The sequence below is a fragment of the Pagrus major genome, chromosome 15, assembly GCF_040436345.1.
Source record: "Pagrus major chromosome 15, Pma_NU_1.0".
In the NCBI taxonomy this organism is placed as follows: Eukaryota; Metazoa; Chordata; class Actinopteri; order Spariformes; family Sparidae; genus Pagrus; species Pagrus major.
This window is the reverse complement of record NC_133229.1, coordinates 21,521,770-21,549,292: the sequence shown is the minus strand read 5'-3', so window position 1 is coordinate 21,549,292 and position 27,523 is coordinate 21,521,770. Positions and strand designations below refer to the sequence as shown.

The 27,523-nt window shown below is 41.1% G+C and overlaps 1 protein-coding gene across 1 annotated transcript; it reads left to right on the top strand.

Moving 5' to 3' along the window:
* Nucleotides 1–1,263: 1,263 nt before the first annotated feature.
* Nucleotides 1,264–26,946, top strand: phactr2 (phosphatase and actin regulator 2). Its single transcript, XM_073482055.1, has 12 exons — nucleotides 1,264–1,502; nucleotides 10,887–11,072; nucleotides 12,518–12,592; nucleotides 12,986–13,126; nucleotides 16,787–17,318; nucleotides 17,536–17,711; nucleotides 18,209–18,365; nucleotides 18,726–18,781; nucleotides 20,971–21,032; nucleotides 21,437–21,574; nucleotides 23,313–23,389; nucleotides 24,328–26,946. The coding sequence occupies exons 1-12, from the start codon at nucleotides 1,460–1,462 to the stop codon at nucleotides 24,341–24,343; spliced, it is 1,659 nt and encodes a 552-aa protein (XP_073338156.1). The 5' UTR covers nucleotides 1,264–1,459; the 3' UTR covers nucleotides 24,344–26,946.
* Nucleotides 26,947–27,523: the final 577 nt, after the last annotated feature.

Below are 27,523 nucleotides of genomic sequence, written 5' to 3'. Positions count from 1 at the left end.
GGACAGCAAAACTATTTGCGCGCCAACTTCTGGAACCTCAAAGCGCATCGTAGCGTCGTTACAATACATGACGTGCGGGGCAAGATGTGCTCACAACAGATGGTGGCGCCAGGGAGGATCTGAACCCCTAGGTTTAACCCTGTGAGGATGTCACTTGGACATCACTAGTGAACGTTGAACAGACATTTGGATATGTTTTTGCTCAGTGGGTATTAACCTAAGCTTATACGGATTTTAGGGATATGAAGCATTTAAGATTCTCCATGAAATGACATCACAACAAGCAAAATTACCAATGTAGGCACTGGCAGATGTTCAAACCATTTAAAGATGCACTATGTAATTTTGGGGAAGAAATTTTAATCAGAGGAGAAAGATCACTGACTTATTTTTTTTTAAATGCCTAAACAAACTAAATAAATAAACTCTCTTCGTTTTCACGCCTGAATAAACAGAATAAACAAATATGAGGTACTTAACCCTAGTCAGTGTATTACCTGCAGTTGATGACTGTCATCCCGCCGCCAGCGTGGAAAGCAGCATGCAGCGCTGGCAGGAGGCAGAGCATTATACTGCTGAAACTGTACCAGCAGCCATTTAAGTGTACGCTATGTCAAACAGCCTTTCCCTTTGGCACTACATTCCCTCAATGTCCATATTTAGTGCTAAAGAAAAAGGCTGTTTAACGGCAACTTTAAGCTACACTTAAACGGATATATATTAATTAGGTGGGACTTAGGTGGCTAAAATAAGTTTGCTGGTGTGATTTCAGCAGCACAAAGCCCTAGGGGATAAGTACCTCATACAATCCCACATCGAAAGACCCAAACTATCACTTTAAAGGACAGCACTGTTTCACTTTGTTTATATGTGGCGGACCCTGCCACCTTTCTAGCTTCAAACATTGTTCTGGGGACCTTATTTTCCTGCGAGAACAGCTTGTTTCTTCAGTTTATACAAAAGAGTTTGCATTATCACCTCATTAATATTGTAAACATTAAAATTCTGGGTTTGAATTTTGGTAAAAATTTCTTATCCAAAACTACAAAGTGCCCCTTTAAGTGAAGTTGCATTCTTACTGCTGAAAAACTAAACCCTCCTGTCCATTATGTTCTGGTCCTGGCCAGTGCAATGTGGTGTCTGAGGGTGTCGGACCCCGCCACCCTTTGACCCCAGCAGCGCCCTTTAATCTGACGAGAGGAATGAGAGGCATTCTTCGGCTGCTCGCCGGAGGAGGAAGGAGAGGTGGGAGGGGAAGTAACGACGTAGTAGCGACCCAGTCAGTCAGTCAGTCAGTGAAGTTTCCAGCGACTCAGCTACCGACGGTCTGAAACTTTTCAGCCTCTCGACATGAACTCACTCGGCGGCTGCGGGCGGGATTTACGCGGCGTTTGGAGGCCGTGATCGTGGGGATCTTGGGGCGGGGGCGGGGGGCTCGGTGCACCGGAGAAAGCTGAATATGGGTCAGACCGCCGTGTCCGCCGTGTCTCAGCCCGCGAGCGGTGAGTGTGTGAGCTCCCTCTCTCTCTCTCTCTCTCTGTCACACACACACACACACTCCACTGTCTTTACCCAGGATGTCTGCTCGCTGTGTCTGTCTGTAACATCCTCTGTCGGACAGTTTAAACTTAAACTTCCCCACAGTTCAACACAAACGGAGCGCTAACAGTTTTATGCTAATGGAGAGTTAGCTTACTGCTTTATTAATTCACTTGCATCACTTCACTTCGCGGCTGCGTGTCTAAATTTATCGCCGCTTGCGTTCAGTTGCCCAAGAGTGAAATAGCCAGTTGTTTAAAGCAGGATGTGTTGTGTAACTCAAGAGAGTTGTTTATAAAAAGCTGCATTGTTTTTGCTGGCTGCTGGCTGGTTTGTGATGTGAGTTTATGTATTTAAGCAGGCGAGTTTGACACGAGTCCAGAGAGCAGCTTTAAGTTTTGAACCAGTTTTGTTTACCCAGAGGAGAGCAGAGATTGAGCAGAGGGACTATCTGGAAAAGCCAGTCTAGCTCAGTGGATTAACATTTAAATCACAGGCAGGAACCTATTAGCTGACATGTCTTAAATCAACAAGTGGGTCTGTCTGTCTGTGTCAAGGCTCCACAGGAAATCCCATCACTCATCGTTGAGGTCTGACAGTTGCCAAACTCAAGATTTTGATTATGTCTAAGGAGAAGAAGAGCTGGAGTGCCACCTCTGGGCTGCAAAGATTAAATCGACAGAGCGTTTGGTCTATTAAATGTCAGAAAACTGTGAAAAATGGCTAATCACAATTAGGGATCGGCCGATATGGCTTTTTCAGGGCCACTGATAGCTGATGTTTGGATCCTAGGAAAAGGAAAAGTCCACCCAAAAATGAAATCGTAGTCACACACTACATTCTCACCCCCCGTGTTGATGGAAAGTCGGGTAAAGTGTCGTGGTCCACAAAAAAGTTTCTGCTTCTTGCTTCACAGCAAAAAAACAACTGAAGTAGATGGGGACTTGTTTGAAAACGTGAAAAACAACCATATAAACTTAAAATGACTCCATACAGCTCGTCCATTGTTAGACATCATCATTCATTCGCAGTAAAAATGAAACTTTTTGTGTCAAAATTTTGAACAACCAGTGATGGAGTGGACCAAGTAGTTGAATTTACTCTAGTACTGTACTTAAGTACAATTTTGAGGTTCATTACTTGAGTATTTCCTTTTTTCCTACTACCTACACTTCCTCTCCACTACATTTATTTGATCATTTTAGTTACTCGTTACCTTGCAGATTTATACATATATAGGCCATTAATTGTGCCATGTAACCAGTCATATTGTTATGTGAGGGGATGTTGCATCAGATCCAACATCAAACATTTTTTAATTATCTGACAGAAAAAAACATGCTGAATATCGGCCCGATAATCGTCCAGGACTGATAATCGGTCTACCCCTAATCACAAGCCCAAGAGGCCGAGATGCTGTTATTAAATAGCTTTATTTGTCCAACAAACAGTACAAAATCAAAATATAATCTGTTAGCAATGCTGTGAAATAGAGAAAAGCTGCAAAATGCTCACAAAAGAGAGGTCTGGGAAAAACAATTACTTTAAATATTATCAAAATAGTTGCAGACTTCTCTGTTGGCCGATATTATTGGTTGATACTGGCCTATGGCAGATCTATCGATATCGGAAAATATTTTGGCCGATATGCACCTATAAGAAAACGCAAAAACCACACCGATCGCAACGTTACGATGTGTACCGTCACACCACTTTTGGTTCTGCAAGGCCGGCATGCTGTATGAAATGACACACTGGAGCGGCTTTATACGCGGGCGCTGCTTGGTTCAGTGTGAACAAACAAAGGTGGCGTTAATGCAGAACCTCTGTGCGAAAAGGGCTAAAGTTTCACACCTGCAGCACAAAGTGAATGCAAATGACGGCAATTTACTAACTGTTACAACAGAAAAACAGCAAGTCACTACACACCACGTGACTATGAATCACTGCTTTTAGAGGAACAGCCATTTTAGTAAAGAGATTGGTGACAAATAAAAGTAAAAGCAACGCAGTGCCAGCTTCAGTTCTCCTTGCTGTAGATTCTCAAGGTTTCAGAGGGTTGAACGCTCTTCTTCTCATGTGGTGTTTTGATGGTGATGAATGTAAAGACGGTGTATGAACATCAGTGCAGAATCTCCCAAATGTGTTCAGATGAAGATAAACCTCAATACTTCTTAGGTATTGACATCAGCATTGAACTCTTAGTCTTGTTTACTTCTACTTTGATTGGATGTCTTTGGCCATATCACACAGTCTTCCTCAGCAAATAGAGCTGCCCCATTTGTCAAATCTGTCAGTCCACTGCCACTAAGTCGAGTTTTTTTTTGTCGGCTGATGTTTCTCTGTTTAATTACTCAGGTTTCTCCTTTAAGTTGTCACCAGCCTGACCACTACTACTGACTACAAAATCACTCACAATAGTCAAAGACAGCAGAGGTTGCACACATTCAGGGAAATTAAACAGGAAGCAGATTGCCTACTCTGTGGTTGATTTTTTTAGAAACAGAAAATACTATGATTGATTTTTACTTTTAATTTCTCTTATGCATGTTACAGGTTTCCTTGGCTGATACAAGACAGTTTTTTCCAAGAACACAACTAAAATGATGAGGCAGGGAAACGTCACTTTACTTTACATAATCCTCCCGGATAATGCTATCTTATTAAAACATTGTCAGCAGCCAATTTTGGCTCCATCATTGTGTTTCAATGTCTGTTTGTGTCTCTCTAATACCGACAATAAAACATTCATTCCGTCGGTGTAACTTAAATACTCCGCGATATCATAATACATAATCCAAGCTCACCTTGCAAATGATGCGACATGCACTGATTATGAAGCGAACGTGGGTGTCTGCATCATCATTTCCAAAAATCTCAGTTTCTGCTCATCCAGACGTAAACACTGCAAAAGGAGTTTCTGAATACCTCCACCCTGGAAGGAGTTTTCCAAAAGGTCCATTTTCAGTGACCTGAAATGCCATTTACATGCGTACAAAAGGCCAGAATGCAAAGAAAAGCCATGTTTTAACAAATACTTGTGCACTGGTGGACAGGGCCGGAAATACATGAACTTAACTTGAGTCATTCCAATAACAGCACAGGAGTGTGAGCATGTGTTGTACCTCAGTACTTAAAATGTTTTTTCCCTGCCATCTGTAGTCCTCGCTCTGTCCATGAGCCATGAAAGTAAACATTTCACATTTTTATGAGAACATTTAGGGTAGTGAGGTAAAGGCAATGAAGAATGTCTCTGTATGAAAACAAAACTGGACCTTAAACACTGTCAGCATTGAAAGTAAAGCCCAAACTGTTCTGTAGCACACTTAGCCACCATGCATGCATAGGAACCTGAGCTATAATAATGATCTACATGCTCTGCATGGCTTCATTACTGGTTACAAAATGATGCTGTGTTGTACTTTAAATGCTGAATGTGCAGCACTAAGCAGGAGAGGGAAATGACTCTGTCATGGTCATATCATTAAAATGATATCCTCTGAGCCTTAATGAGTTATGACTTTGCGTTCAAACACTGTAAAGCTGCAGCTTCCTGTTTGATTTCTTTTTGAGGTTTTACTCTTGACTTAACCCACGCTGCTCGGTCCTGTGAGTGTCATGAGTTAAGCAGAAGTGTGCTCCTCTGGCTCATGTTGGAGAGCGATTTGGAAGAAATGACCCAAGTGTTAAAACTGCAGCCAATGCCCAGCGCCGCCCCTCCCTCCGCTCTCATCCAACACCTCCTGTTGCCTCATTTTCTTCTTCTTTCCTTTCTCTGTTTATGCCCTCCTCTATTCTTTTTGCCCCACCTCTGTTTCCACATCTCCCCTTGTTTCTCCGTCTTCTCTTCTCCTCTCTTCTGTCTCTCTTTCCCTCTTTCTCCCCCCTCATCCCTCTTCCTCTATTCATGACGCCTGTTTCTTCCCTCCCTGGTGACTTGTAGTGAAGGAAGGAAGCCTCTCCCTTTCCCCTCCTCCTCAACACATGTTCCTGCTATAACGTCTAAAAAAAATCCTGCAGGCTATGTCACAATACAAAGCCACTTTAACCCTACAATGGCAGACAACATGTGTCACCCATACCATGGAAAATTGATAAAAAACTGAGCAGCTGTTAAACCAGTGTAACATCTGATATGTTTAGTGTAGTTGCCCTGTGCTGAACAACAATAATGTTCACTGAATAAGTCTTGTGCGGGGATTACTTTGTCGAGATGTCTGTCGTGTCTCAAGTAGTGTTTCTGATGATCCCACATAATTTCCACAGCTGCTATGTATCCAAACCCTGACTCACCCTTCTAGCATGACATCGAGAGTCATCTGTTTCAAAATAAAACGCCCCCGTGCAGTGTGGAATCATGGAGGAGAATCAGCAGTTGTAAGGCGAAATAACATCCCTGAGTTGACCCGAGGTGGATTGGAGCCACACTGGTGCCGTTAAAGAGCTGAAGTCAGTGTTGTTTGGGTAAAAATCCAGTGCTTTTCTTAGACAGATCTCTCTTGCCTGAATAGCAGGATTGCAGTTTAGCTGCAAACGTTTGCAGTTGTTGTGTAATAAATGGATTTAAATTTTCTGAATTGACCCTGGTTTGCTTGAACACAATACTGACTGTTGTATCAAGGAGCAAGCCCAGCTGCTCTCATTCTTCTTTTCTTATAGAGTACAAGTTGGTCTTTCTGTGGCTTTGAGCTTATTTTAATCTTTAACAGCCTGTTTCCTTATAGTGGTTCATGCTGTCACTTCCCTTGCTGCTGACACTTGATTTCTGTATTTATTTCTCACAGGGTGGGGTGTGTGAAGTAGGCAATGTGGGTGGGTGGGTCAACATGATGCCGCCTCATAGTTCAGGGGCGTGGTGCCAGAGGGAACGTCAGTAAATCTCTTTAAGAGTGAATCTGACTTGTGACAGCTCTATGGTATTAAGTTTGGTTAGGTTTAGGCACAAAGATGAATTGGTTAGAGTTAGGGCATGAATCATGATTGGGCTAAAATAAATACTTGGTTAAGGTTGGGAGACCTGTGCTAAGTGGTCATGCTTTAAAGGTGTACTATGTAGTTAAGTTTTGGAAAAGAAATTCAGACTCAGAAGGCTATATTAATAAGGTTTTAATTAATAACACAAGTTCAAAATAATTTATCTTGAAAACTGAATAAACAAGACATTCTCAGAGAAGAATAAAGTCCTCACAATAATGTCTGAACCTGAAAAGGTGGCTACTTAAAAGGTTCCTGCAAATATTAACAAAGTATAACCGTATGAAATAGTGTCTTCCTTTTGAGGGCAGTTTGTTTATTCAGTCAAGAAAATGAGAATTGCACCTTTTTTAAAATATAAAACATTGACTGTTGGTTGGAAACAGGAAACAAGCTGCATTTATTTCGGATGTTTTATTGACCTTCCAACCACCCTGACCTCATGGACTTTGTCACTCTATAACAATGTCACCTGACTTTGTTATTTGCTCCTTAAATGTCAATATAATGTGATTTCGGGGCAGCAGGCTAGAGTAGTAGATCCCCAAGAATGGGCATCCTTGGTCCATCCTCCCCACTTTGGGAACCACTGGTCTAGAGCCAACTTATTTATTACATAACACATGTTTAGAGTTTAGGTATGACAATGAAAACACTTGTGGTTATGTTACATGTGGGTCAAAGGCAAGTATTTTTTTTACCGGTACTGAAAAAAGGCCCGCAGACAGTGAGGATAATGGGGACACTATGCAGAAAAAAGCCAAATTCAACAGCAGATATGACGACAGCTACATAAAATTCAGTTTTATGGTCACTCGGGATGCAAATACTCCAAAATAGCAAGCTCACAAGACTTTAAAGCACCCCCCACCCCATCTCCTAGTCCGTCAGATAAATGATAGCTCTGCTCTGATGCATGGTGTCTAAAAGGTTGCGAAACCCCTTATCTAGAGGACATGATTACTGATTTCCTGTGGACAAAAGGAACATAACTGATGCTGTAATGAACACTGCAGAGTGGGGCAAGGATCAATTGAAAGTATAATAAAGTGGCTGACAGATAACTCAAAAAACTTGCACTGCATGTGTATGTCATGGGAATGTAGGCTACTAGAGAGACTCATTTCCTGTATTGCTACACGACGCATGAATCTTCCTCTTTTTCTTAAAGTACCCACTAGTTTGTCTTACCAACTCAAGGATTTGTTCAGAAAGAAATGAAAAAGGTGATGAGTCATTTGTCATCTTCTTGGCCCATTCTTGTCTCTTCCTTTCTCTTCTTCCTATTTTCTTTTCGCTGTTCTCTAACCATAACAATAATCTTTCTTTGTCTCCGCTCCCCGGTTTGTGTTTCCTTTCTCTTCTTTTTCTTTCTCACTTCTCTGCTCTGCAAGTAATAAGTCTGTCCATTGTCCTTGTTTGGTTCCCACTAGAGGTTTAATAGTTGGGATAATGGTGATGATAATCGCTGTTACTGATTTTCCCATCATTAGCGGCACAAAGCAGCTGCTGAAATGCACCTATTGTTGCGATTTGATATCAACACAGGAACAGGAAATGAGAGTGTGTGTGTGGATGCATGTGTGTTTGTGCGAGTGTGAGAGAGAGAGAAACAACTAAATTGGTGTCTGGGGAGAGCATGTACTGCGCTCTGCACTGCACTTTTCCATGTCTTCGCTCTGGGTTTTTGTGCTCTTAATTGCAACGCTGTGTATGTGCATGTTGTTTTTGCTACGTCCCTCAGCAGGGAGGGTCATAGGGTGATCATATCCGGTTGAGAGCACTCATACCTGCGTAGTTTTCTGTCATGCTGTGATTTATCGCCCTGCAGACCGCCAAATGCTTTAAATCTTATCTCAACATTTGATGTAATTCAGTATGCTCTTACTGAGACAATACATTGATCGGCCATCCCCAGTAAACAGCAGTCAGAGGCAATTTATGCTCTTCAGCTTCAGCGCATGTCCATAAGTGAGGTGTATTGAGCACCAGATGGCCACCAGCATCTAGTAGTGGCATCAACTGTCTGTCAGCGCTGATGAGAGGGTATTGATTGTTCTCAGTTCAGCTGAAGGTTAGGATATGTTGTTGCTCCACCAGAGATGTCCAGTGAGAACATATTACAACTGCAGTGTTTGTTTACCTTTCATACAGTGGTTTTGGTGGTCTGGTTTAGCTAACTAATAATTATTTCCTGCCTATTGTTAAATGTGCTGAGCGTCGGGTTCATCCAGCCAACTTTGCTGAGTGTGTTTGCAGCTTTGGTCTGTGTGAAATCTGGGAGATTTCTGCTGACCATGTTGCTGCATAAGCCTCTTAGATAGAACTGCGAAAACAATGTTGCCTTTTAACAAACCTGTAATATGTTTCTGTCAGTCGTTGTTGAGATGGACGTTGAGCCGAGATCAGTTTGTCTGTGTGAAGGTTTGTTAAGACTCGACTGTAACATCTTGACCCATCAGCAGCCACAAAACAATCATCTGATTCAGTCACAGAATTGTTTAATCTGTCAGCCAAAAGTTAAGACCCCAAACGTCCCGTTCTCTGATGTCATTTCAAAGAGGGACATCACTTGCACAAATCCAATGAAACTGTGCAAAATGGGACATCCCATTTTTAAATGCTGATATGATGGAGTAGCTTTTTAGCCATCAAAATAAGAACGCAGTAGATTTTACAAATTCCTCTCAAATGTCTGTTTACAGGTCTGCTGCTGCATAAGTGAAAAAGGTGAATAAAGCATTTTGTGGCTCCTGAAGGGTCCCTCGTAAGCTTAAGTTGTAGTTTGAGACCACAATTTTGGAAATAAATCAAAAAATTAGGTGTGTGGAGCTTAGAAATTCGTGAGCTTACTAGACCTCTGTAGCTTATTCCTCATGTCTGATTGAGGCTAGTGGCTTAAGGGCTACATTAGCCACTACTAGCATAACACAGAATCTCAAACCAATGCATTGTGGGAAATGTAGGCACCAAGTTTGGACAAGGATTAAAAATGTGTGGAATTGAAAAGTATGTGGTTCTGCTGCATCAATTTTGGTACTAAAATTGTCCATAATGAGTCTAACAATGTAATAGGAATGCAATGCTAGAGATTCAAGATTCAAAAAACTTTATTCCCCATTGATGTAGGCAATAATGGAAATTTGTCTTTCGCTGTTGCATGGCTCATAAAATACATACAGTACATATTATAACATCAAATGCACTAAAAGATAACATAATACAATAAGTAATTTCATGTAGTTAAAAAAAAATCTGTGGAGTACTCCTTTAACAAATATCAATTTTAGGAAATGAATTCAGTCAGCCCCTTCAGTTTGAAACACAGCTGCTGTTAACACTGTGGGTGTTTGTCCGTAATAACTAACTTAAATTCCCACTTCCTACAATAACTTCTCCTCCTTCTAACTGAATGAATTAAAGTAATTCAATAGGACAAATTGGTAGATTCAGGGAAAAAATACTTGGAAGGTTTGTATGCAGAAATGCTTCTCTTTATCCCCGCTGGGCTCCCTACAGTCAGCAGGCTTCAGCAGTAGCTGTTATATAGCTGAAAAAACAAAAACCTTCCTCTGCTTCAATCTGAGGAATCACACACCACCTCTCTTTCCTCTGTAAAGCTGTGCACAAGCATGCACGTTCACTTAAACACACACGCCATCCACACACTGTCTGCAGTATTCCAGAGAGTTCACAGCACTTCTAATCTTTCAACGGGAAGAGGAGGAGTTGTGGAAGGACATGGATCTAGCCAAAACACACACACACATACGCACACACTGCAAATACTGTGCTGGGACAGAGTTAGAAATAATATTCCCGCTTAGCCATCAAAAAGAGTTTTAGAGTTAAACAAGTTGTTGATGCAGCAACACACCTCAATATAGTCCATGACAATAGTTTCAAGCCTTTCTTTTTAGCTTTTGCTAAGCCAGACATTTTTAAAGGGTTAGTCTGTGTAACAACTGGTATGAAGTACATTATAAATGTAGCGGGACCTAAATCACAATGTGCCCTCATGGCATGTTGATGTGGAATAGATATCCTGATACTAGTTCATTGTGAGTTGCCCTCAGATTTCACCAGCATTCTTCATTTCATGTAATAACAGGAATAATAATGAAACTAGTCAGTGTTTTGCAGTATGGATGAGTGAACACATTAGTCCAGCATTAGCTCTTACTAGAATACTTTATGTTAATAATTTATTTTATACAATTTATAAATATATACCCAGTAGGTGTATTATCTCCATGTATCACAAAACATGAACCCTCTGGTCCATATAGAGATCTGTAGTGCATGCTTGTGTGTGGAGCTTGTATCATGATTTTTAATGTCATGTTTGTTTTTCCTCCATGTGTGTCTTCTAGTTGATGGGTTGGAGAAATCATCATCCCTGGCCAGCTGTGATGTAGTGGTGGACAGCGCCACCAATACCCAGAATGCCCATGCATCACGGCAGCAGCGAGGCAAGCTGTCGTCTCTAGGAAAACTGTTCAAACCCTGGAAGTGGAGGAAGAAGAAGACCAGCGACAAGTTCCAAGATCTTTCCAAAGGTAGGCTGTCTTGTGTGACACAGTATGGACAAGCGACGACTGGCTTCTGATGTGCTCTCCTAAAGCAACAGCGTGGCTTGTGTTTTTGGATGCATGTTGAACATTAAGTGTGAACAGGAGCAGTGTTTGGAGCAGAAGAGCTTTAAAAGGAGAAGAGTGAACACTTTGTTTCTCACTGATTCATTCCTGAAGTTTTGGCTGGGAAATCAAAAAGGACTGAGGTGAATACAGAAAGCAGAGACTCTTTGACAGCTGCCAGGTGCACTTGACCTTTTTTTTCCTTTATGTATCTGTATGAAGGTTTAATGCCTCCGTGTCAGTTGACTTGAGGGCCAGCTAGAGCGCATCACACCTGGAGCTCTTGTGGCTGAACTTGTGAACCCTGAGAGTGTTTTATGTTTCCCACTCTTTTAACACTTTTGGAGTCAAAACCCTTTCATTTTTTATCATTGATTTCTTCTCTTGATTATCTTCTTCTGATGAGGTTTGCTCAGGTGTGATGTCAAGGCAATTTCTGGATTTTGTCCAAAAATCCTTTGCTATTTAAAGCTATACAACAGCGTTAAATGTTGAATATTACCTTCAGTAATGGCGGCTATGGATGGTGACATAGCTTTATTAGCTCTGCCAGTTAGGTTATGTTTTCACTTATATCTGGTTGATTGGTTGTTTTTCACTCATATCCTATTAGGTGCTTGTTTTGATAAATATGTGGTTGGGTGGTTGGTTGGCTGGTAGGTTGGTTGCTGCTCTACTGAGTGCCATTCTTGTCACTTTTTACATTTAGAATTGGGAATATTTGGCTTTGAGTGTAGTGTTGAATCTAATCTTTTGGTTTTCAATCCAGCGCATGTCAAAAATGGTGAAAATTCCCATTATTTTTTACTAGGCACTAGGTGTTGCCTTCAAATTCTTTGTTTTATCCAAAACATCCACCCAGAACACAAAGATAAACAGATTACTATCAAATACGACTAAGAAAAAGCAGCAAATCTTCACATTTGAGTATCAGAAAAAGTTTGTCTAACTAGTTGCCTATTGTTTTTATGCGGATTGATTAATTGACTAACCTTTGAGCTCTATTTGTGGGTTCAACCATGAGTGTGCTCATTCGGTGGCTCTGCTGTGTAGAGAAAACTCATAGTGAACAAGGCAGATTGATTCCTTCTCAAGAAATTTGAGCAAAAAACAGCAACAGCAGATGTAGGAGGATGACAGAATTATCTTTGTATTACTTCATCTCTGGCTTGATTTGTGATGTGTCTCATGCAGTGCAGAGTGGGGATTGCCATAACATTTTCACAATAAGGGGAGGAAAATAGCTGTTGTGCAATAGTTTTGTTGATTTATGTGTGAATGAATTTTATGTATAAGACTAGATAAAGGGAGAGCACATAAAATCCCTCTGTTGAACCACACACTGACCGTGATGTTCGTTGTTTTAGTTCTAGAGAGAAAGATTTCCACCAGACAAACGAGGGAGGAGCTCATCAAGAAAGGAGTTCTCATCGTTGACCAAGGTTTGTCTGATCATTCATTGACAAGTTTCTTTATTGTTTCCACATTTCCATTTGTGAAATGTAAAATCTCATCGCAGTATTTCATGATTTTTGAGGATAAAGAACAGGAAATGATGCAGCAAAATGCACCCGCTGTCCAGCATTTAAAATGGCTGTGATGATGTGGATGGCGATGATGAAGCTGCAATTACAGCTCAAAAAATGTTAGTTACTTAAAACACAGAGGGACACTTTGTCACTTTGACATTGATTTTTTAAAATATAAACACTTTTCTCCCTGTTTTTCAGTGTCCTTTGCTCGTATAAACAGTTGCTCGAAAGCTTTCAACTGCTTTCGAACAACATTACTGAAAAGCAGAAGATTACAGTCACAGTTTTTATTTTCTCTTCTAGATGAAACTATCAGCAGTGAAAATCTGAATGGCCATGCGACATCTAGTGTCACATCAGAGGAGGTCAAAGTTCACATTGAGTCTCCAGAGACACAGCAGGAGGAACAGGCCACTGGGCCCGTCAACACAGAGGACAAAACAGGTAACTGCTGGATCAATTACTGGCTCTCACAAGAGCTTTTCTTCTGTACTATATAAACTTTTGTCAACAAAAAGTCACTATGTGAATACCAGCACAGTTATCCCATGGACCACACTTTGGATAACGCATAAATCATCCAATGGGAAAGCCACCAGTATATAGAGATATTGATACTGGTACAAAAGAACTTGTCCTTTCTACACAGTGAAGGGAACATAAGGGGACAAAATGTATTCAGGGGGTAAAAAAAAATAAGCGTGGAGAAAAGCTGGTTACAAAGAGGCTCTTTCTCTCCAGATTTTTAATGATCATGAAACCATTTTACACCTCAGGCATATAAATGTTTGCACCAAGTTAATAGTGTTTTGTTCTGAGACATGGAGTTATTCTGAATCCACAGTGGTATAAATGTGTGAAGTACTCCTTAAGTCAGTTTGGTTGAACAAATGTAAGCGTAATTGTTAATTCATTCTTCCAAACAGAAAGTGCTGAACACGTCGTGTTACTCTGGAATGTGGGGCTTTTACAGCCCTTTAGCATATCCACTTTTATATGTTCGAACTAAACGTTGCAGCTTTTTTTAGACTTCAGTTGCTCTAAAGTCTTTTCCTCTCGGTTGTGGAATGCATTTGTATCGGCAGCAGTTTTCTGGCTGACATTGAATCCTCTGTGGGATCTCTGACCAGGTTTAATGTGTTCAAATAGATATTCCCATTACATCAGCCTGCAGCAGGCTGCATTCACAGTCTGAATAGAGCAGTAGCGATCTCCTAATGCCTCCCTCCGCCTCAGGAGACAGGCCGCTGTTCTTCTGTCTGATGCTGCTTAAGTGTTGTGCTGTTCTCATCTCAACCCTGTTAGCATTGAACCTGGAGCCATTTGTTTGTTCATTTGTCGATAAACCGAAGGGCACAGGCAACAAACACTGCAAATACAGTAGCAGAGCACACATACCTTCACACTGGAGGATGGGGAAGATTAAAGAGACAGTTTACCGCATCAGAAAAATATATATTTTTCCACTCACCTGTAGTCCTATTAACCATCTATGATTACTTTGGTGCAAGTTGCTAAGTTTTGGAAGGATGAGCTGTAGAGATGTCTGCCTTCTCTCCAGTATAAAGGATCCATCTAGTTCCATTATATTCAAGAGAGGGCAAACATCGCTACCAACTCACACCACAACAATTTGATGGGTAAATAGCACAGCACAAAAAACATGATACAAAAAAAGCTAATCAAGATTAACAGATCTATCAGCGTCCATCGACAACATTAGCCCACCCCACCTCTTATCTTTCAGTCTCTCTTCTTTGCTTGTGTGCATGTCAATTTGTGCATCTGTTTGCGCAGATGCGCGTCTTTTATCTTGCTTTCAACCTCTATATTAACTGCTAAATACCTTACTTCTCTTTCCTGCTTCCACTGATCTGCTCAGAGAGGTCTGATACTAAACCTCTTGCCCGAGGAAACCCGGTGAGACCTCGGGACGCTCAAGCTAAAAAACAGCAAAGTGCCACTCTGCCCGCCTCGTCCAAAACTGCGGGTGGCACTGCACCCACAACCAGGCACAGAGACGGTGCCCCTGGGACTAAAAAGACAGCTAAAACCACAGGCAAGACAGGCTCATCCACTCAAACTAAAACTTACGCGCGGAGCACTAACACCATTAGTCGCGGGACTGGTAAGTTCAGCTAGTTGGGACTGAAGATGCTCTTCCCTGCCTGCAGCCCTGCATGGAAAATGTGCTCGTATCACTGTTTGAAGGGAGAGAAGACACTCTAATGTCATCTGCATCCGTAAACCATTGCTTCATGTACGCTGCCTCATGTATTTGAAGTGTTAGTCAAGTCAAGTTTCTGTCAAGTGGCTACAAAATGGTATTTCCCTGTCTCTCCCTCTTGATAGTGTCGTTTGCTCATTAGAAGAGATTTCCTGTCAAGTGAGTAACTGTAGGAGTGTTTTGTTACGATCTCTCTGTCTGTTTTCTGAGAAAGCAGAAGTGAAGATTTATCTGGCCACCGCTGTAAACGCCCCTACAGTGAATATATGTGTGTGTGTTTGTAAGAGGGCATGTGGGGATTGAAGTCAGTGTAGCATGGCCTTGATAAAATGAGCTTAGACACACTCATGCGGTTTTGATTGATAGCATGACGCTCGGGCATGATCGTTACCACTGTGTGTTTGTGTGTGTGTGCTGTACTTCTTTGAACTACAGCATAGTGAAACTAAACAGCACAGAGCCCAGACTATTGCATGTGACGTTCATGCAGTCTTTTCTGAAGGCCTCTGTTTATTTTTTGTTGAGTTATTGGGGAAGTGGGACAAAAGATGTTTCATTAGTGTTTTAATAACTTTTTAAGTTCATCCATTTCCTCGGGCTGCTTTTACCAGCAGACAAAGACGCTTCACAGACACTTAAAGGATGATTTCATTCAGTACTAACTATTCTATATTTGTCATAGTTTTATAGATGTGATAACAGATGGTCATTTAGAAACTGAAAACTATTGTGCCTGGCAGCATGTTCTAATAGAACTGCCTCAGGCCAGATAAAGTGTGAAAACACTTTATGTGGCTTTATCAAGTGCACACATACTGTAGATTGGGGCTGAAATGATCGGCCTATTAATTGATAAATCAGTGACAGGAAATTGTCAATGCAAAGCCTTTTTAATTTTGCACTGTTGGTTTGTCAGAAAAGGAAATCAGACATTCATTTGAAAAAAAAAAAAGTTTTATAATAATGAATTAAGTAATGAAAATAGCTCCATTGTACACACTATTTTGAGCCCAAACAAAATAAAATCATATGTTCTTTTATTCTCTGTGTCTGTGAAACTGGAAGTGAAGAAATTATATATATGTTTAAATATTTTCTGGTTTAGTTTTGCATTAATTCAATAAAATACCTTTTAATCCTCTGTTTATGTACATGAAAATCCCATACAGCCAATCAAATAGTTTTATTTTAGATCATATTTGGTGGCGTACAGCTTTTGCACACCTTAAGATCGACATGTGCGTAGAAGATAACAGAGGGCTGACAAAATCAGGAAAAAAAAAAACTCCCGCACACTGTCCACTTCACTTGCAATTAAGTTTCATGACAACAGTGTTTCGGTACGTAGACCTTTATCAGGTTATCAGAAGCTAACCGACTGACGACTCAGAATGCACCAACTAACAGCCAGACAAAGGAGGCACGGCCTTTTTAACAGCAACCCACATTAACTTTCATGCTAAAATCTCCTTTTTTATCCAGTCCACATCTTGTCCTGCACGTTAGCATGTTGAACGAGCGACAAAAAAAACATTCATCAGTGAGAGGTTCACTTCTAACATCAATTTGCAGACTAGCTAGCTAATAACCTACTCAGCTGCAGCATAATAAACAGTATGTAAACTTTGCAGCACAGATTGGTCAACTTTTTCTCTTGTTTCCCTGCTGGGGCTCAACCTGCAAGCTGAGACAAAAAGGCATTTCTGATTTTGTCCCACAGAACTTTTTTTCCCTAATTATTTAAAAAAATGTTTTAAAACCACATTGACTGCAAAAAGAGAAGAAGAGAGTTTCTGTTTATGTAACCTTAATGTCCTTAGTAGTAGCTGGAGGATAGAAAGAGTCTAATTATCCCTTCTCTGTTTTTTCCTGCTAAGCTAAATCCTCCCATCCAAAGAAGACAGGAGGCACAACAAAAAACGCTTCTGCTTCCACCTCCACTCCTCGTTCTCGTGTGTCTAAGGACACCAGCGGTGCAGCACAGAATGGCGGGACAGATACAAGGACCAACCGGAAATTGGACACTCCCACCTCTTCCTCAGTACCTCAGAAGGCCTCTGCAGAGACTCCTAGCCAGCATGGGGAGTTAAAATCCTCGCTCCTTTCCTCTGACACCAAGTCTGCCTCATCAAAGGAGACAGAGGAAGGTAAAGCTGGTTCTCAACCTGCTTCGAGTCCTAAATCTGCTCTCAAGGCCTCTGCTGCAGGTGAGGAGACCCAAGAAGGTATGGCTCCTAAACCTACAGTCCAGTCTCCCCATGTCAACAGTGCTACAGAGGACACTTCCTTCACAGAGAAGGAGACGGACAGCAGCTCAAAGGGGGAGAAACAAGGAAAAGCAGGAGGGGAGGGAGGAGAAGACGAAAAGAAGAAAGGAGAACCGGAGTCTGCTGAGGAGAACAGCCTGAGGTAAGAATCGAGTAAAAACACGAGAGTTAGTAAAACATTCCCTATAATACATATCTACATGTAGTCATAGCTGTAAGCTGATTGGCAATAAACGTGCAATTTAAATGAATTCTATGTAATAACATAAAATATCACCCTTTGGTGGAAACAGCTTTCACAAATCTCTGGATTTCAGCAAATGTGTGTGCTCACTGTGTCTTGAAATCGTTTCCTGCAGGTCGGCAGAGAAACAAGCAGAAAAGCCTCAAGGCCTCAGTGTGAACACAGAGCATGCGGAGGTGACGGTGATCCCCGATAGGCAGAGATACAGCCAGACGAGTGACTCTGACTCTGACGGACCAATCCTTTACCGTAATGAGGAGGAAGACGAGGAGGATGACGAGTACACAAACAGTATGGCATTGGTTTTGTAAAACATCACACAGGAAAAAGCCTGTATGTCACCTTTGTAACATTTCAGAGAAGCTACTTGTGACTGATGATGATGATGTGTTTGTTGTTTGTATGAGGCTTTTCATTATGAATGTGCTGTTTAGTTATATATGCACTTAGGGTACAGCTAAGCCTTTGAACAGAAAATATCAGTAGTAATACCAGTGAGGGCTAATCTCTGTTGACCAAAAATAGCTTGTTGATCAGAGTTCAAAGGAAGTTGATATGAATTAAGCAAAAATTTCCAAGAATCATATCTGTACATGATTTCTGCATCGCTCCTTATCTACGGATAGACACTCCCAGCATACTAATACTTCATTTCCAAAGACATGCATCATCACGTAATGGTTGCAGTTGTCGATACTTCATTACTATCTGCAGCTGATCTCAACGTAGATTGTTTCAAGGCCCTAAGATCCCTGTGACATGTTGTCCCTTTGGCGTCTCTGTTCCAGACCCTCTGGCTATTAAGATCCGCCGACGAGATACCCTGAACATCAAACTGGGGAACCGACCCAGCAAGAGAGAGCTGGAGGAGAAAAACATTCTGCCACGGAGCTCCGAGACAGAGAGGCATGAGCTTCGCCAGCAGATAGGCAGCAAACTAGTCAGGTACACACTTGTACACACACAAACACTCTGCACGCTGTGAAAATGTAGCTAGGTGTGATTTTTCATCATAGATTTGGCGGCTCTGTGGGGCAGATTTTATTGGTGTAGTCGTGGGCGGTGTACTTGTACAAATGATGCACGATTTAAAAAAAAAAAAATCTGTGTTAAAGTTTAGTTTGGCCTTTTGTACCAGATGAGGCAGCAAGGCTTCGGTTTAACACCAACAAAGGGTGTGAAATTGTCTTTACACAAATGTCACTGTGATAACTCTTGTTGTTTTTCTCTGGAAGTCAGTGTAAGTTGTAAATCTTTTCTTATCTACTCCTTGTTGAGTATTTGAAAACAGTTTTCTTTTCTCAGGCGCCTGAGCCAAAGACCCACCACAGAGGAGCTGGAGCAGAGAAACATCCTCAAGCGTAAGTTTCTGAAATGCACATAAAACTGGGGGATGATGTGATGTACTAGTTTGATGATTATTATGATGTTTAGAAACTGAAATAGTAATTTAGTATATTTTCTAGCTACTGCAGTATCAGGAAAATCTAAATCAGTCAGTGGCTTGGTAGTCTGACTCACCAGATGTAGTAACTTGGTATAAGTCTGCAACTGGCTGCCTATTTCAGTGAACACTGTCCTCCCCTCCGCTATCCATCTATTACCGTCTTCAAAATCCCGGCTGCTAAGGGAAAAAGCAATAACGACCTACGACCCTAGCAACCTGTAAGCTGAAAATGGCAAGTTACCCTAACCCTAACCTGGTCGCTAATAGTATGGACGTAAGTTAGCAGCTGTTACCTTTACTTTCGTGGGGACTTTGCTTGCCTCCCCGTGTGCAAATGTACACCATCACTGCATCCAAAAGGCTGCTCACTGCAGAGCCTTATAAGGGCTCTGACCAAGTTCAGATCCACCGCTAGCGGTCCCCAAACCTTTTCTCTGGGCCTCCCCTTTTTTAGATAATAATAATATTTTCAAGCTAATATCTAGAGACACAGAACACACTGTGTTCTCTTTTCATTACCCACCACTGTGCTGGTGAAGCTGAGGGCAGGATATGCTTTGTCACATTTGGTCTTTGTTTTGGCTTCTTTGGACATACTTCTGAAACTAAAAACTTTGGAATGATGTCCGGCTGTAGAATTTGCTCAGAAATTTGCATTTGCCATTGTTGTTTCCCGCAGCACCACTACACATTTCTAACATTAAGTAATAGATGTTCCTGGGTACAACAAGGTATTGTGGTGTTCCAGTTGTCCACTTTAGTCAGAGGCAGCTTGCCAGATCCAACCCTGTGTGTCACATTAATCAGATCGATGAGACAGATATGTCGACCTAGATTATGAGTTACTGCCTATTAGAACCTGATGTGGTCCGTCACACTGAGGTCTGTATTGTATTACAGATTGCCTCAGGACGTGGGTTCATAGAGCCTTTGCTTTTGTCACCACATTAGTTGAAGTGAGGTTAGTTTATGTCAGTTAGCAGGCTGCGTGTGCACAATCTCACACATTACCAACCAACCCTGATGAATATTAAACAGACTCTGTCAAACATTCAATGTTGTTTGTCATGGTACTGAGCAGAACTTAAATGATTTCGCTCGAGGGATTTAGCTCGTTTTCGTGCCAGTTTTGCATTTCAGAGACTTAAAAGAGGTATTTAAGCTTTGGGTATTACAATATCAAAGTCTAGTTGCTCTCAGCCTCACTGATGCAATTCAAACAGCTTTTTCTTCTTCTCAAGACCGAGTAGGTTATGTAATATCTGTTGCTTTATGCTAAGTGGAATAGTAAACAGCCCACAATCACAAGTTTGTAGCCTGTGGATAAAATTAAGACTCAGATAATCATCTAATCCGTAGGCGGTGTATTGTAGGTTATTTGTAACATAACTCAATTCCAACAATAGTAAAAACATGACTACCAAGGAAGTCACCTGAACAATATTTTGTTCATCCCTTTGACCTTTGTTTATTCATGACTGCACACTTTCATTTCTTCAGGGGTGTAATTAAATATACAGCAGCTGTTAACTGCTAGAATGAACCTTCACCTTTATGACTGACTGGTGTAGTGATACTGATCTACAGATGCAGAACGTTGCAGTGTCTTGTTAAAACTGGAGCCAAAACGTCACAGGGCACGTTAACGTGGTTGTACCTTTTGTGGCGAAATTTGCTGATTAGTTCGGTTTACAACTTCAGGCCAAAGACCAAGATGAGATTTATTGCGTGACAATTGGGAAGAAACACAGAAAGAAAAAAGGAGTTTTGCACAGAAGACTGAGGTGGCTGGTTTCTGTGCAGTGAATCCCAGGCAGCTTCTGTTTCAACCTCTGATGGCACCGCTAGAGGTCGAGGAGTTTACCTGCATCCCAGGCCAAGTCATCGACAAGCTGTTTACACACACACGTAGATGTACAGTACATATTATACATCCATGAACACAACACAAGATCACTAATCCTGCGCTACCGTTTACGTCAAGGCCACCACATAACCACTTACATGCTTTAACATGGCAAATAACCACCTTTATAAATAGAAGCAGAAGCTTGTTGCAGACCCAGAATGTGTGAATTGACTCTGTCACTTCTCTGCATGCAGAAAAGAATGAAACCGAGGAGCAAGAAGCCAAGCAAGAGATTAAAAGGAGACTTTCCAGAAAGGTAATGTAAACACCAACCACATACACACACACACAAACACGAGAGAGAACAGAGAGGACACAGTGAGGCTATATTTAGCGACTAATATGTTTTGCTCCACCTTATGAGTCACGTTAGGAGGCTGTTAAGATGTTTTGTGTGGAGGAATCAGTCCATCTAGTGGACACAGATGGAACTGAAACTTTCTTTCAGCTGAGAAGTGAGTGGGAGTTTTCTGTCTCTATCACAACAGCTGTGTGATAAAAGATGCTTCCTGGAAAAGGTTTTAAAATAATCAATACAGGGCACGAAGGTAAAATGAAACATCAGCACATGTGCCGTATTTTAGACTTTAATATAAGTCATACTTAATTTCCTGAATTCTGATGTAGTCCATTTCTTTTCCTCTTCCTCTGTGTGTGTAGCTGAGTGTGAGGCCTACAGTGGCAGAGCTCGTCGCACGCCGGATCCTGCGTTTTAACGAGTATGTGGAGGTGACAGACGCCAAGGATTACGACCGGCGGGCAGACAAACCCTGGACACGGCTGACTCCCGCTGACAAGGTGCTACAGTTAATACGCTGTCGTAAAGTCTTGATTTTGTAGTTTGTTGGTTTGATTGACAGCTTTTTTTTGCTTTTATAATACTGTCAACTTATCAATCTGTTACAAGTCTTTGTTGTATGTTCTATAAATAAGATTTATGTACAGTAAGCCTCAAAATGTAAGTGAACTACATTGAAAAGTAAAAGATTTCAAAGTACACTGCATGGCCAAAAGTATGTGAAGCACTCCATCCTTATGTGATTGTTGAATATTTAATTCCAGTGTTGTTCCATTCCAAATGTTAGCTGCAGGGATTTGTGGCAGTTCAGCCACAAGAGCACTATTGATGTTGGGCAATACTGTCTGGCTCACAGTCTATGTTCCAGTTAATCCCAAAAGTGTTGGATGGAGTTCATGTCAGGACTCTGTGCAGGCTAGTCGAGTCCACATCTAACTCATAAAAACCTTTCATTCATGTACCTTACTTGGTGCACGGAAGGCATTGTCATGTTGAAACAGGAAAGGGTCATCCACAGACTGTTGCAGCAAAGGAGGAGGTGGAATACTCTTCTCTAAAATATTGAGTTTTAGCCTAAAATGAACCGTGAAAAACAGGCACAGACCAAATACAGAGAGAATATAAGTGCATGCTCCAGGTCCAATGTGCAGATGTCCTCCATGTCCTTATAAAACCTCCTCACAGAAGGAGAGAAGCCCTCAGGGAGTGCTGGAGGGCAGTGTCTTTGTCAAGTCTGCCCTCTGGTGTTCATTTTAAGAACTACACAGCACACACACACACAATTCCCTAGTCCAATGGAGTGATTTAAGTAGAGCTTAGTTCAGTTGTAGGAGAAAATGTCAGATCTAAGTTAGTGATTTAGAAATTTTCTGTTAAAAAACATTGCATATGGAATAATATAAGCATCCTGATTATGGCGTTTATTTTTAACGTTTTTGGGCATCCCCCGGTCACCCATAGTAACCCTGTGTATAATTACATTGCTATGAACTATGGGTAATTCCCTTAGGCATTGCTGCAGAAATGTGGACTTACAGAAAGTGGCCATAAAAGGCTCAAAATGTCCGTGAGAGAGTCCAATTGATGATTTGACAGTGTGCAGCCCTAAACCCTCGTGGACTTACCAGGAATGCACCTCAAAGTCTGTGAGTGTAGACTCTGGGATTGGGCCCCTAATACCTATTCTGAACCCTCACAGACTTTAATTTGTATCACCTGTATAATCAGTACATGTGCCTGAGTGCAAGAGAGAGGGACAAATACTGTATGATGAAAGGGCCAGGACAACATGTCACCTGTGGCAGTCAATTTTAATATAATTTAATGAAACTAAGAGTCTGTAACTAACTTTATACATTAATCATACATATTTTATTTACTGTTAATGGCAGATAACAAATCAACGTAAGCATGCCCCAAGAAAACCAAGAGCAAGACTCCTGTTTACTTGGTTGTACATGTAATCTTGTTCTTGCCAGCACAACACTTTAAATCATGTTCTGTCACCGTAACAATAATTACACCATGAATTGTTGGTGGTTCGCTGAGGTGATGTCTGGAGCAGCGCAGATTTATGGAAAGGACGCATAAAGAGCTCAAAATGTCCACATGAGATGTCACAGACTGGATGTGATTAGGCTGAGTTATGGCTGTGTTTTGATGGTGTGTCAGATGGTGAGGTGCAATTGTATCATCCTTGTGTGTGTATGTGTGTGTGTGTGTGTGTCCATCCCTCAGGCTGCTATCCGTAAGGAGCTGAACGAGTTCAAGAGCCGCGAGATGGAGGTTCATGAAGAAAGCAAACAGTTCACCAGGTACTCCAGCGGTCGATGACCTCCACCATTTAGCTCAACTCTGACCGTATCTTGGCTTCATTAGTAATTTATCAGCGTAGATCCTGCAGTTTATTAGCTCACATCGATCAATATTTATATTATTCTGGTTCCCCCAAGCCATTTCCCCTAACCTCATTAAAGTCATGATATACACCTGGGTCGTCTTCAGTTCATTAGCCTCAGGCATTGATTCAAAGTTCCGGTTCACTCGCTTATATGTTATTAGATCTGTGTGACATGGTTATATATTGTATTCCTGTACAGAGTGCAGAGAGAATAACTCCACCAGGAAAAACTAATGTGCACAGTGTATATATATACACTGCATAATGTTTTTATAATCAATCAATCAATTAAACAAACATTTTAAAACCAAAAAAATGCAAGTGAAAATCTTGAGTTTCTCTTCAGTAGTACTTCTAAGATATTTGTTACTTACACTTGCATGAGGGTTAAGGTTGTATTTGCTGAATTCAAAAATCTAATCAAATTCAAAGCAGCTATTGCGATGGATAAATCTCATTTGGTTTTTAGCAAACATCTCCTGTGTGTGTGTGTTACACCTTACAGCTTTACCAGGCTTCTTTTCACAAGTCAAGGTGCTGAGGAGCACACAGGTCTAAAGACATGTATTGTGTGTATTAGATGTGAGAACAGAGTTGTTTCTCTTTCAGGCTTGATTTAATTCCTATGTTGTGTTGCATTTTCAACCAGACAGACTCCTTAACAGTGAAAACCAATTGAAATTCAACAGTTACCGTTTATTGCGGCTGATTTATCGATGCGTTGACTCCACTTGAATCCTAGTGTCTTGTAAAATACTCCTCGAACAGGGAAAGGTGCACGATAATTGAGTTATATTGTGTATTTATGTATTGTGTTTTCGTGAATTACAGCCTGTGTGTTTGTGTTTCCAGATTCCATCGGCCCTGAGCGCTCTCACTGCCAGCTGGACGTCGGCACCTCTCCGCTCCACAGCTCCCAGCAGTCTCCCGGCCTTCCCTCCAGACCCTCAGTACACAGCTCAGTCCACTTTGCTTTGGGATCCTCTTGCACCTGATGATATGTATTTCTGTCTATAGTGACAGCGTCGGGTGTGTCTTAAGGCCTTGGCCCATCAATGGACACCAGTGAAACATTTGCACATATCTTTAGTCAGAACAGTGGTGTGTAAAGCGCTCTGATTAGAACCGTTTATTTATTGTAGATGGCCAGAACCTGCTGGTATGTGATGTTTTTGTTTGTTTGGTTCACTTCAGGCTCCAGGGAGGAAAAATGGGCAACATTGCCCAATGCAGGAGTGAATGTGGCTCGGTTGTACTTAAGAGTTGTGTGACTGCCAGGAATGCCTTGTCATAAGCTGTCGAATGGCCATATATGGGCATCCTCCCTGTGCCGGAAGTGGGGGGCGATTGGATGTTTCCGTGCTGATGTCAGTGCCCATGTCATAGATCAGAGGGGAGGAGAGCCAATTTGTTCTGCTCTGATGTGCCTCTTGGAGCTGAATCTGAAATACTGCAGTTCATTTTTAGACATATTTAACGTATATTGCCACTAGAGGGCATTATATCATAAGAGTTATAGAATGTAAGGACGTGTATGTAGATAAAGAATAGCCTGTGAGTGTTGTATTTATGACTGCTGAGGGTCCGGTGGACGCCTGAGGCTCTTATAGTGAAGTGCAATGAAAATCACTCCAAATTCAAGCCAATTTTAATCCCTCAACACTCCTCCGGGTGATACACGGTGAACACGTATCATCTTTCATGCTGTTGTCGAGTGCAATCCTCTGATCATAAAGTGCTGGACTCGCTGTTTGGAGGGCTTTGACTTCAGCTTTTCATTTTAAGGTTTTTGGCTGGTGCCCTTGAGCAACTTGGTGCCAAAGAAAAAGCAGGAATTTGATTGTGTGTTGGTTTCCTTCTTTGTGAGTTTACAGGCTTCATTTTTCTTGACTTCATATAATGGTGTTATAATAGAGAACAGGCACTGAGATTTCACCACTGAGGCAATCAACTGGCCACTTGGAGAATCAGAGAAGTACTTAATTTTCCATTTCCTGGAACATGCTTTTACAATTTAATCAGACAGCCTTTGATAGAAACATAAGGTCAGACTTGCAGACAATTGGCCCTTTAACATGTTGTCCTTTTCCATAATCGATCTTCTCATTTAACTCCTGGCAAAAAATACATGTTAAAGTATCTCCCAAAATGTCGAACTCTTCCTTTAATATCACATGTAAGTGGCTAACACATAGCTGCTGTAAACATGTTAGTGATTTGTTTTCCTCCCAGCACATTTGGACTATGAAGGAGACTATGAGCTTGCTGACGTCCGAAGGCTCGTGTCCTCGTTGTAGATCTCCAACTCTCACAACACACTGAAAAGGACAGATTTAGTCTCCCTGCCCCTGAAATGTGCGGCGGTCATAACATGAAGTAATGTACAGTGATGGAAAAGAACCAACAGTATTCAATGATGTCAATGTGTATGTTGTTAAATATTGATTATTTTGTACAGAATGTATATCGAGCATGTGCATACGTTGAAATCAATTTTACTACCAATATGATGATACAATAGACTTTTGATGTGAATGTTTTAAGCTCTGATTTTAGTTGTTTTTTTATATTATCCCCATACAATGATAATGAAATGAACAGTTCAGCATATCAAACGCAGTCTGTTAAATAATGTCTTTATCAAACCTGTTTCCTAAGCAGACTACGGACAAGACAGTGTAGGTAGTGACGAAGTCTCCGTGGTTGTTTCATGTTCTGTTCCTCCTTAACTTTGACTGATGTCAGCAGGTATTTCATGGATGGTGACTCAGTTTAGAACCAATTTATAAACCTCTCTGGACCATTTAGGTTTTATTTCACCCTGCACAAAGTAGAAAAACCCAACAGGATGTAACTTGAAACTTTGGCAGAAACATAATAAACATGCTCAAAATTTAAACTACATTGGTTTAGGAATAATATATGTTATCTTCTTCTTCTATGAATTTGAACATGGTGCAACGAACCAACAGAAGAAATAACTTCTATAAAGGACCAGAAAGCTCTTTTATTTTAGATACTCAAATCAGAAGTCCCATCATGCCTGAGTAAACGTCAATATGCTGCTAGGATTTCTTTAAAAAAAGACTAAATTAAACCAGAGAAATTACAGCTGGTAACATTTATGTTAAAAGTGCTCTATATAAGAAAGACCCACCTGCCAAATTATTTGGCCGGACTAAGAGCTCGGAGCACCAGGGGACAGTTGGTGTTCTTGACTTTGAGACGATCATTTCTTTAGGAACAAAGTGGCTAGGGGCTAGCTGGTTAGCATGCTAACTTCAATAGATATCTCTGCAACCCTATACATAGATTTCTTTGACGTCAAAGCTGTTATTTATTCACATTCTGTTGATAATTTTTGTTAATTTTTGAATGTTTTAAAGGAAATTCTTACGTATTGCACCTTTAACCTTGCCTAATTAGCATTTATAAGCAGTATACTAGTCACTTAATAAATGGTTATGTACAGTCGGTGTTGATTTTTATAATAATATATAAAATTGTAACACGAAGGCAATGTGACAAAGTGAAATGGGTCGCTTGTAGAGATGACTCTATAAAGAATTATCACGTGAATCTGCCTCTCGACTTAACGGCGTTTAAACTCGTTGTTTAGTTGTCCAGCGCTCTCATAGTGTCGTTTTCAGCTGCAGAAGCCAAAAAAGGGCTGTAAGTGCCCACTGTACGCTACCTGCTCAGCTCCAAACAGCAGAAGGACAAAGCTGGTGTCTAGCTGCTGAGCACAGTAAAGCTTTTATCACCTAAAGAGCCAGATATTTCCCTCAGGAACTGGTAGAGCCTGAAAACAGAAGTCCAAGAGAGTGAAAATTGGTATTAAATTCGCCAGATAGACAGAAACACCACGACAAATGAATGATGATGTTGCCCCGTAAGTGTAAATAAGCAACAGAGATTATAGCGTCTTGTTTCCGCTGCCCCCAAGTGGCTGAAAGAAATGAGTTATTGTGTTAAAATCTAATTGTTTCTACATTCAACTTCTTATCTGAAGCATCCACAACTGTTGAATAAACATAAATACTTTGAT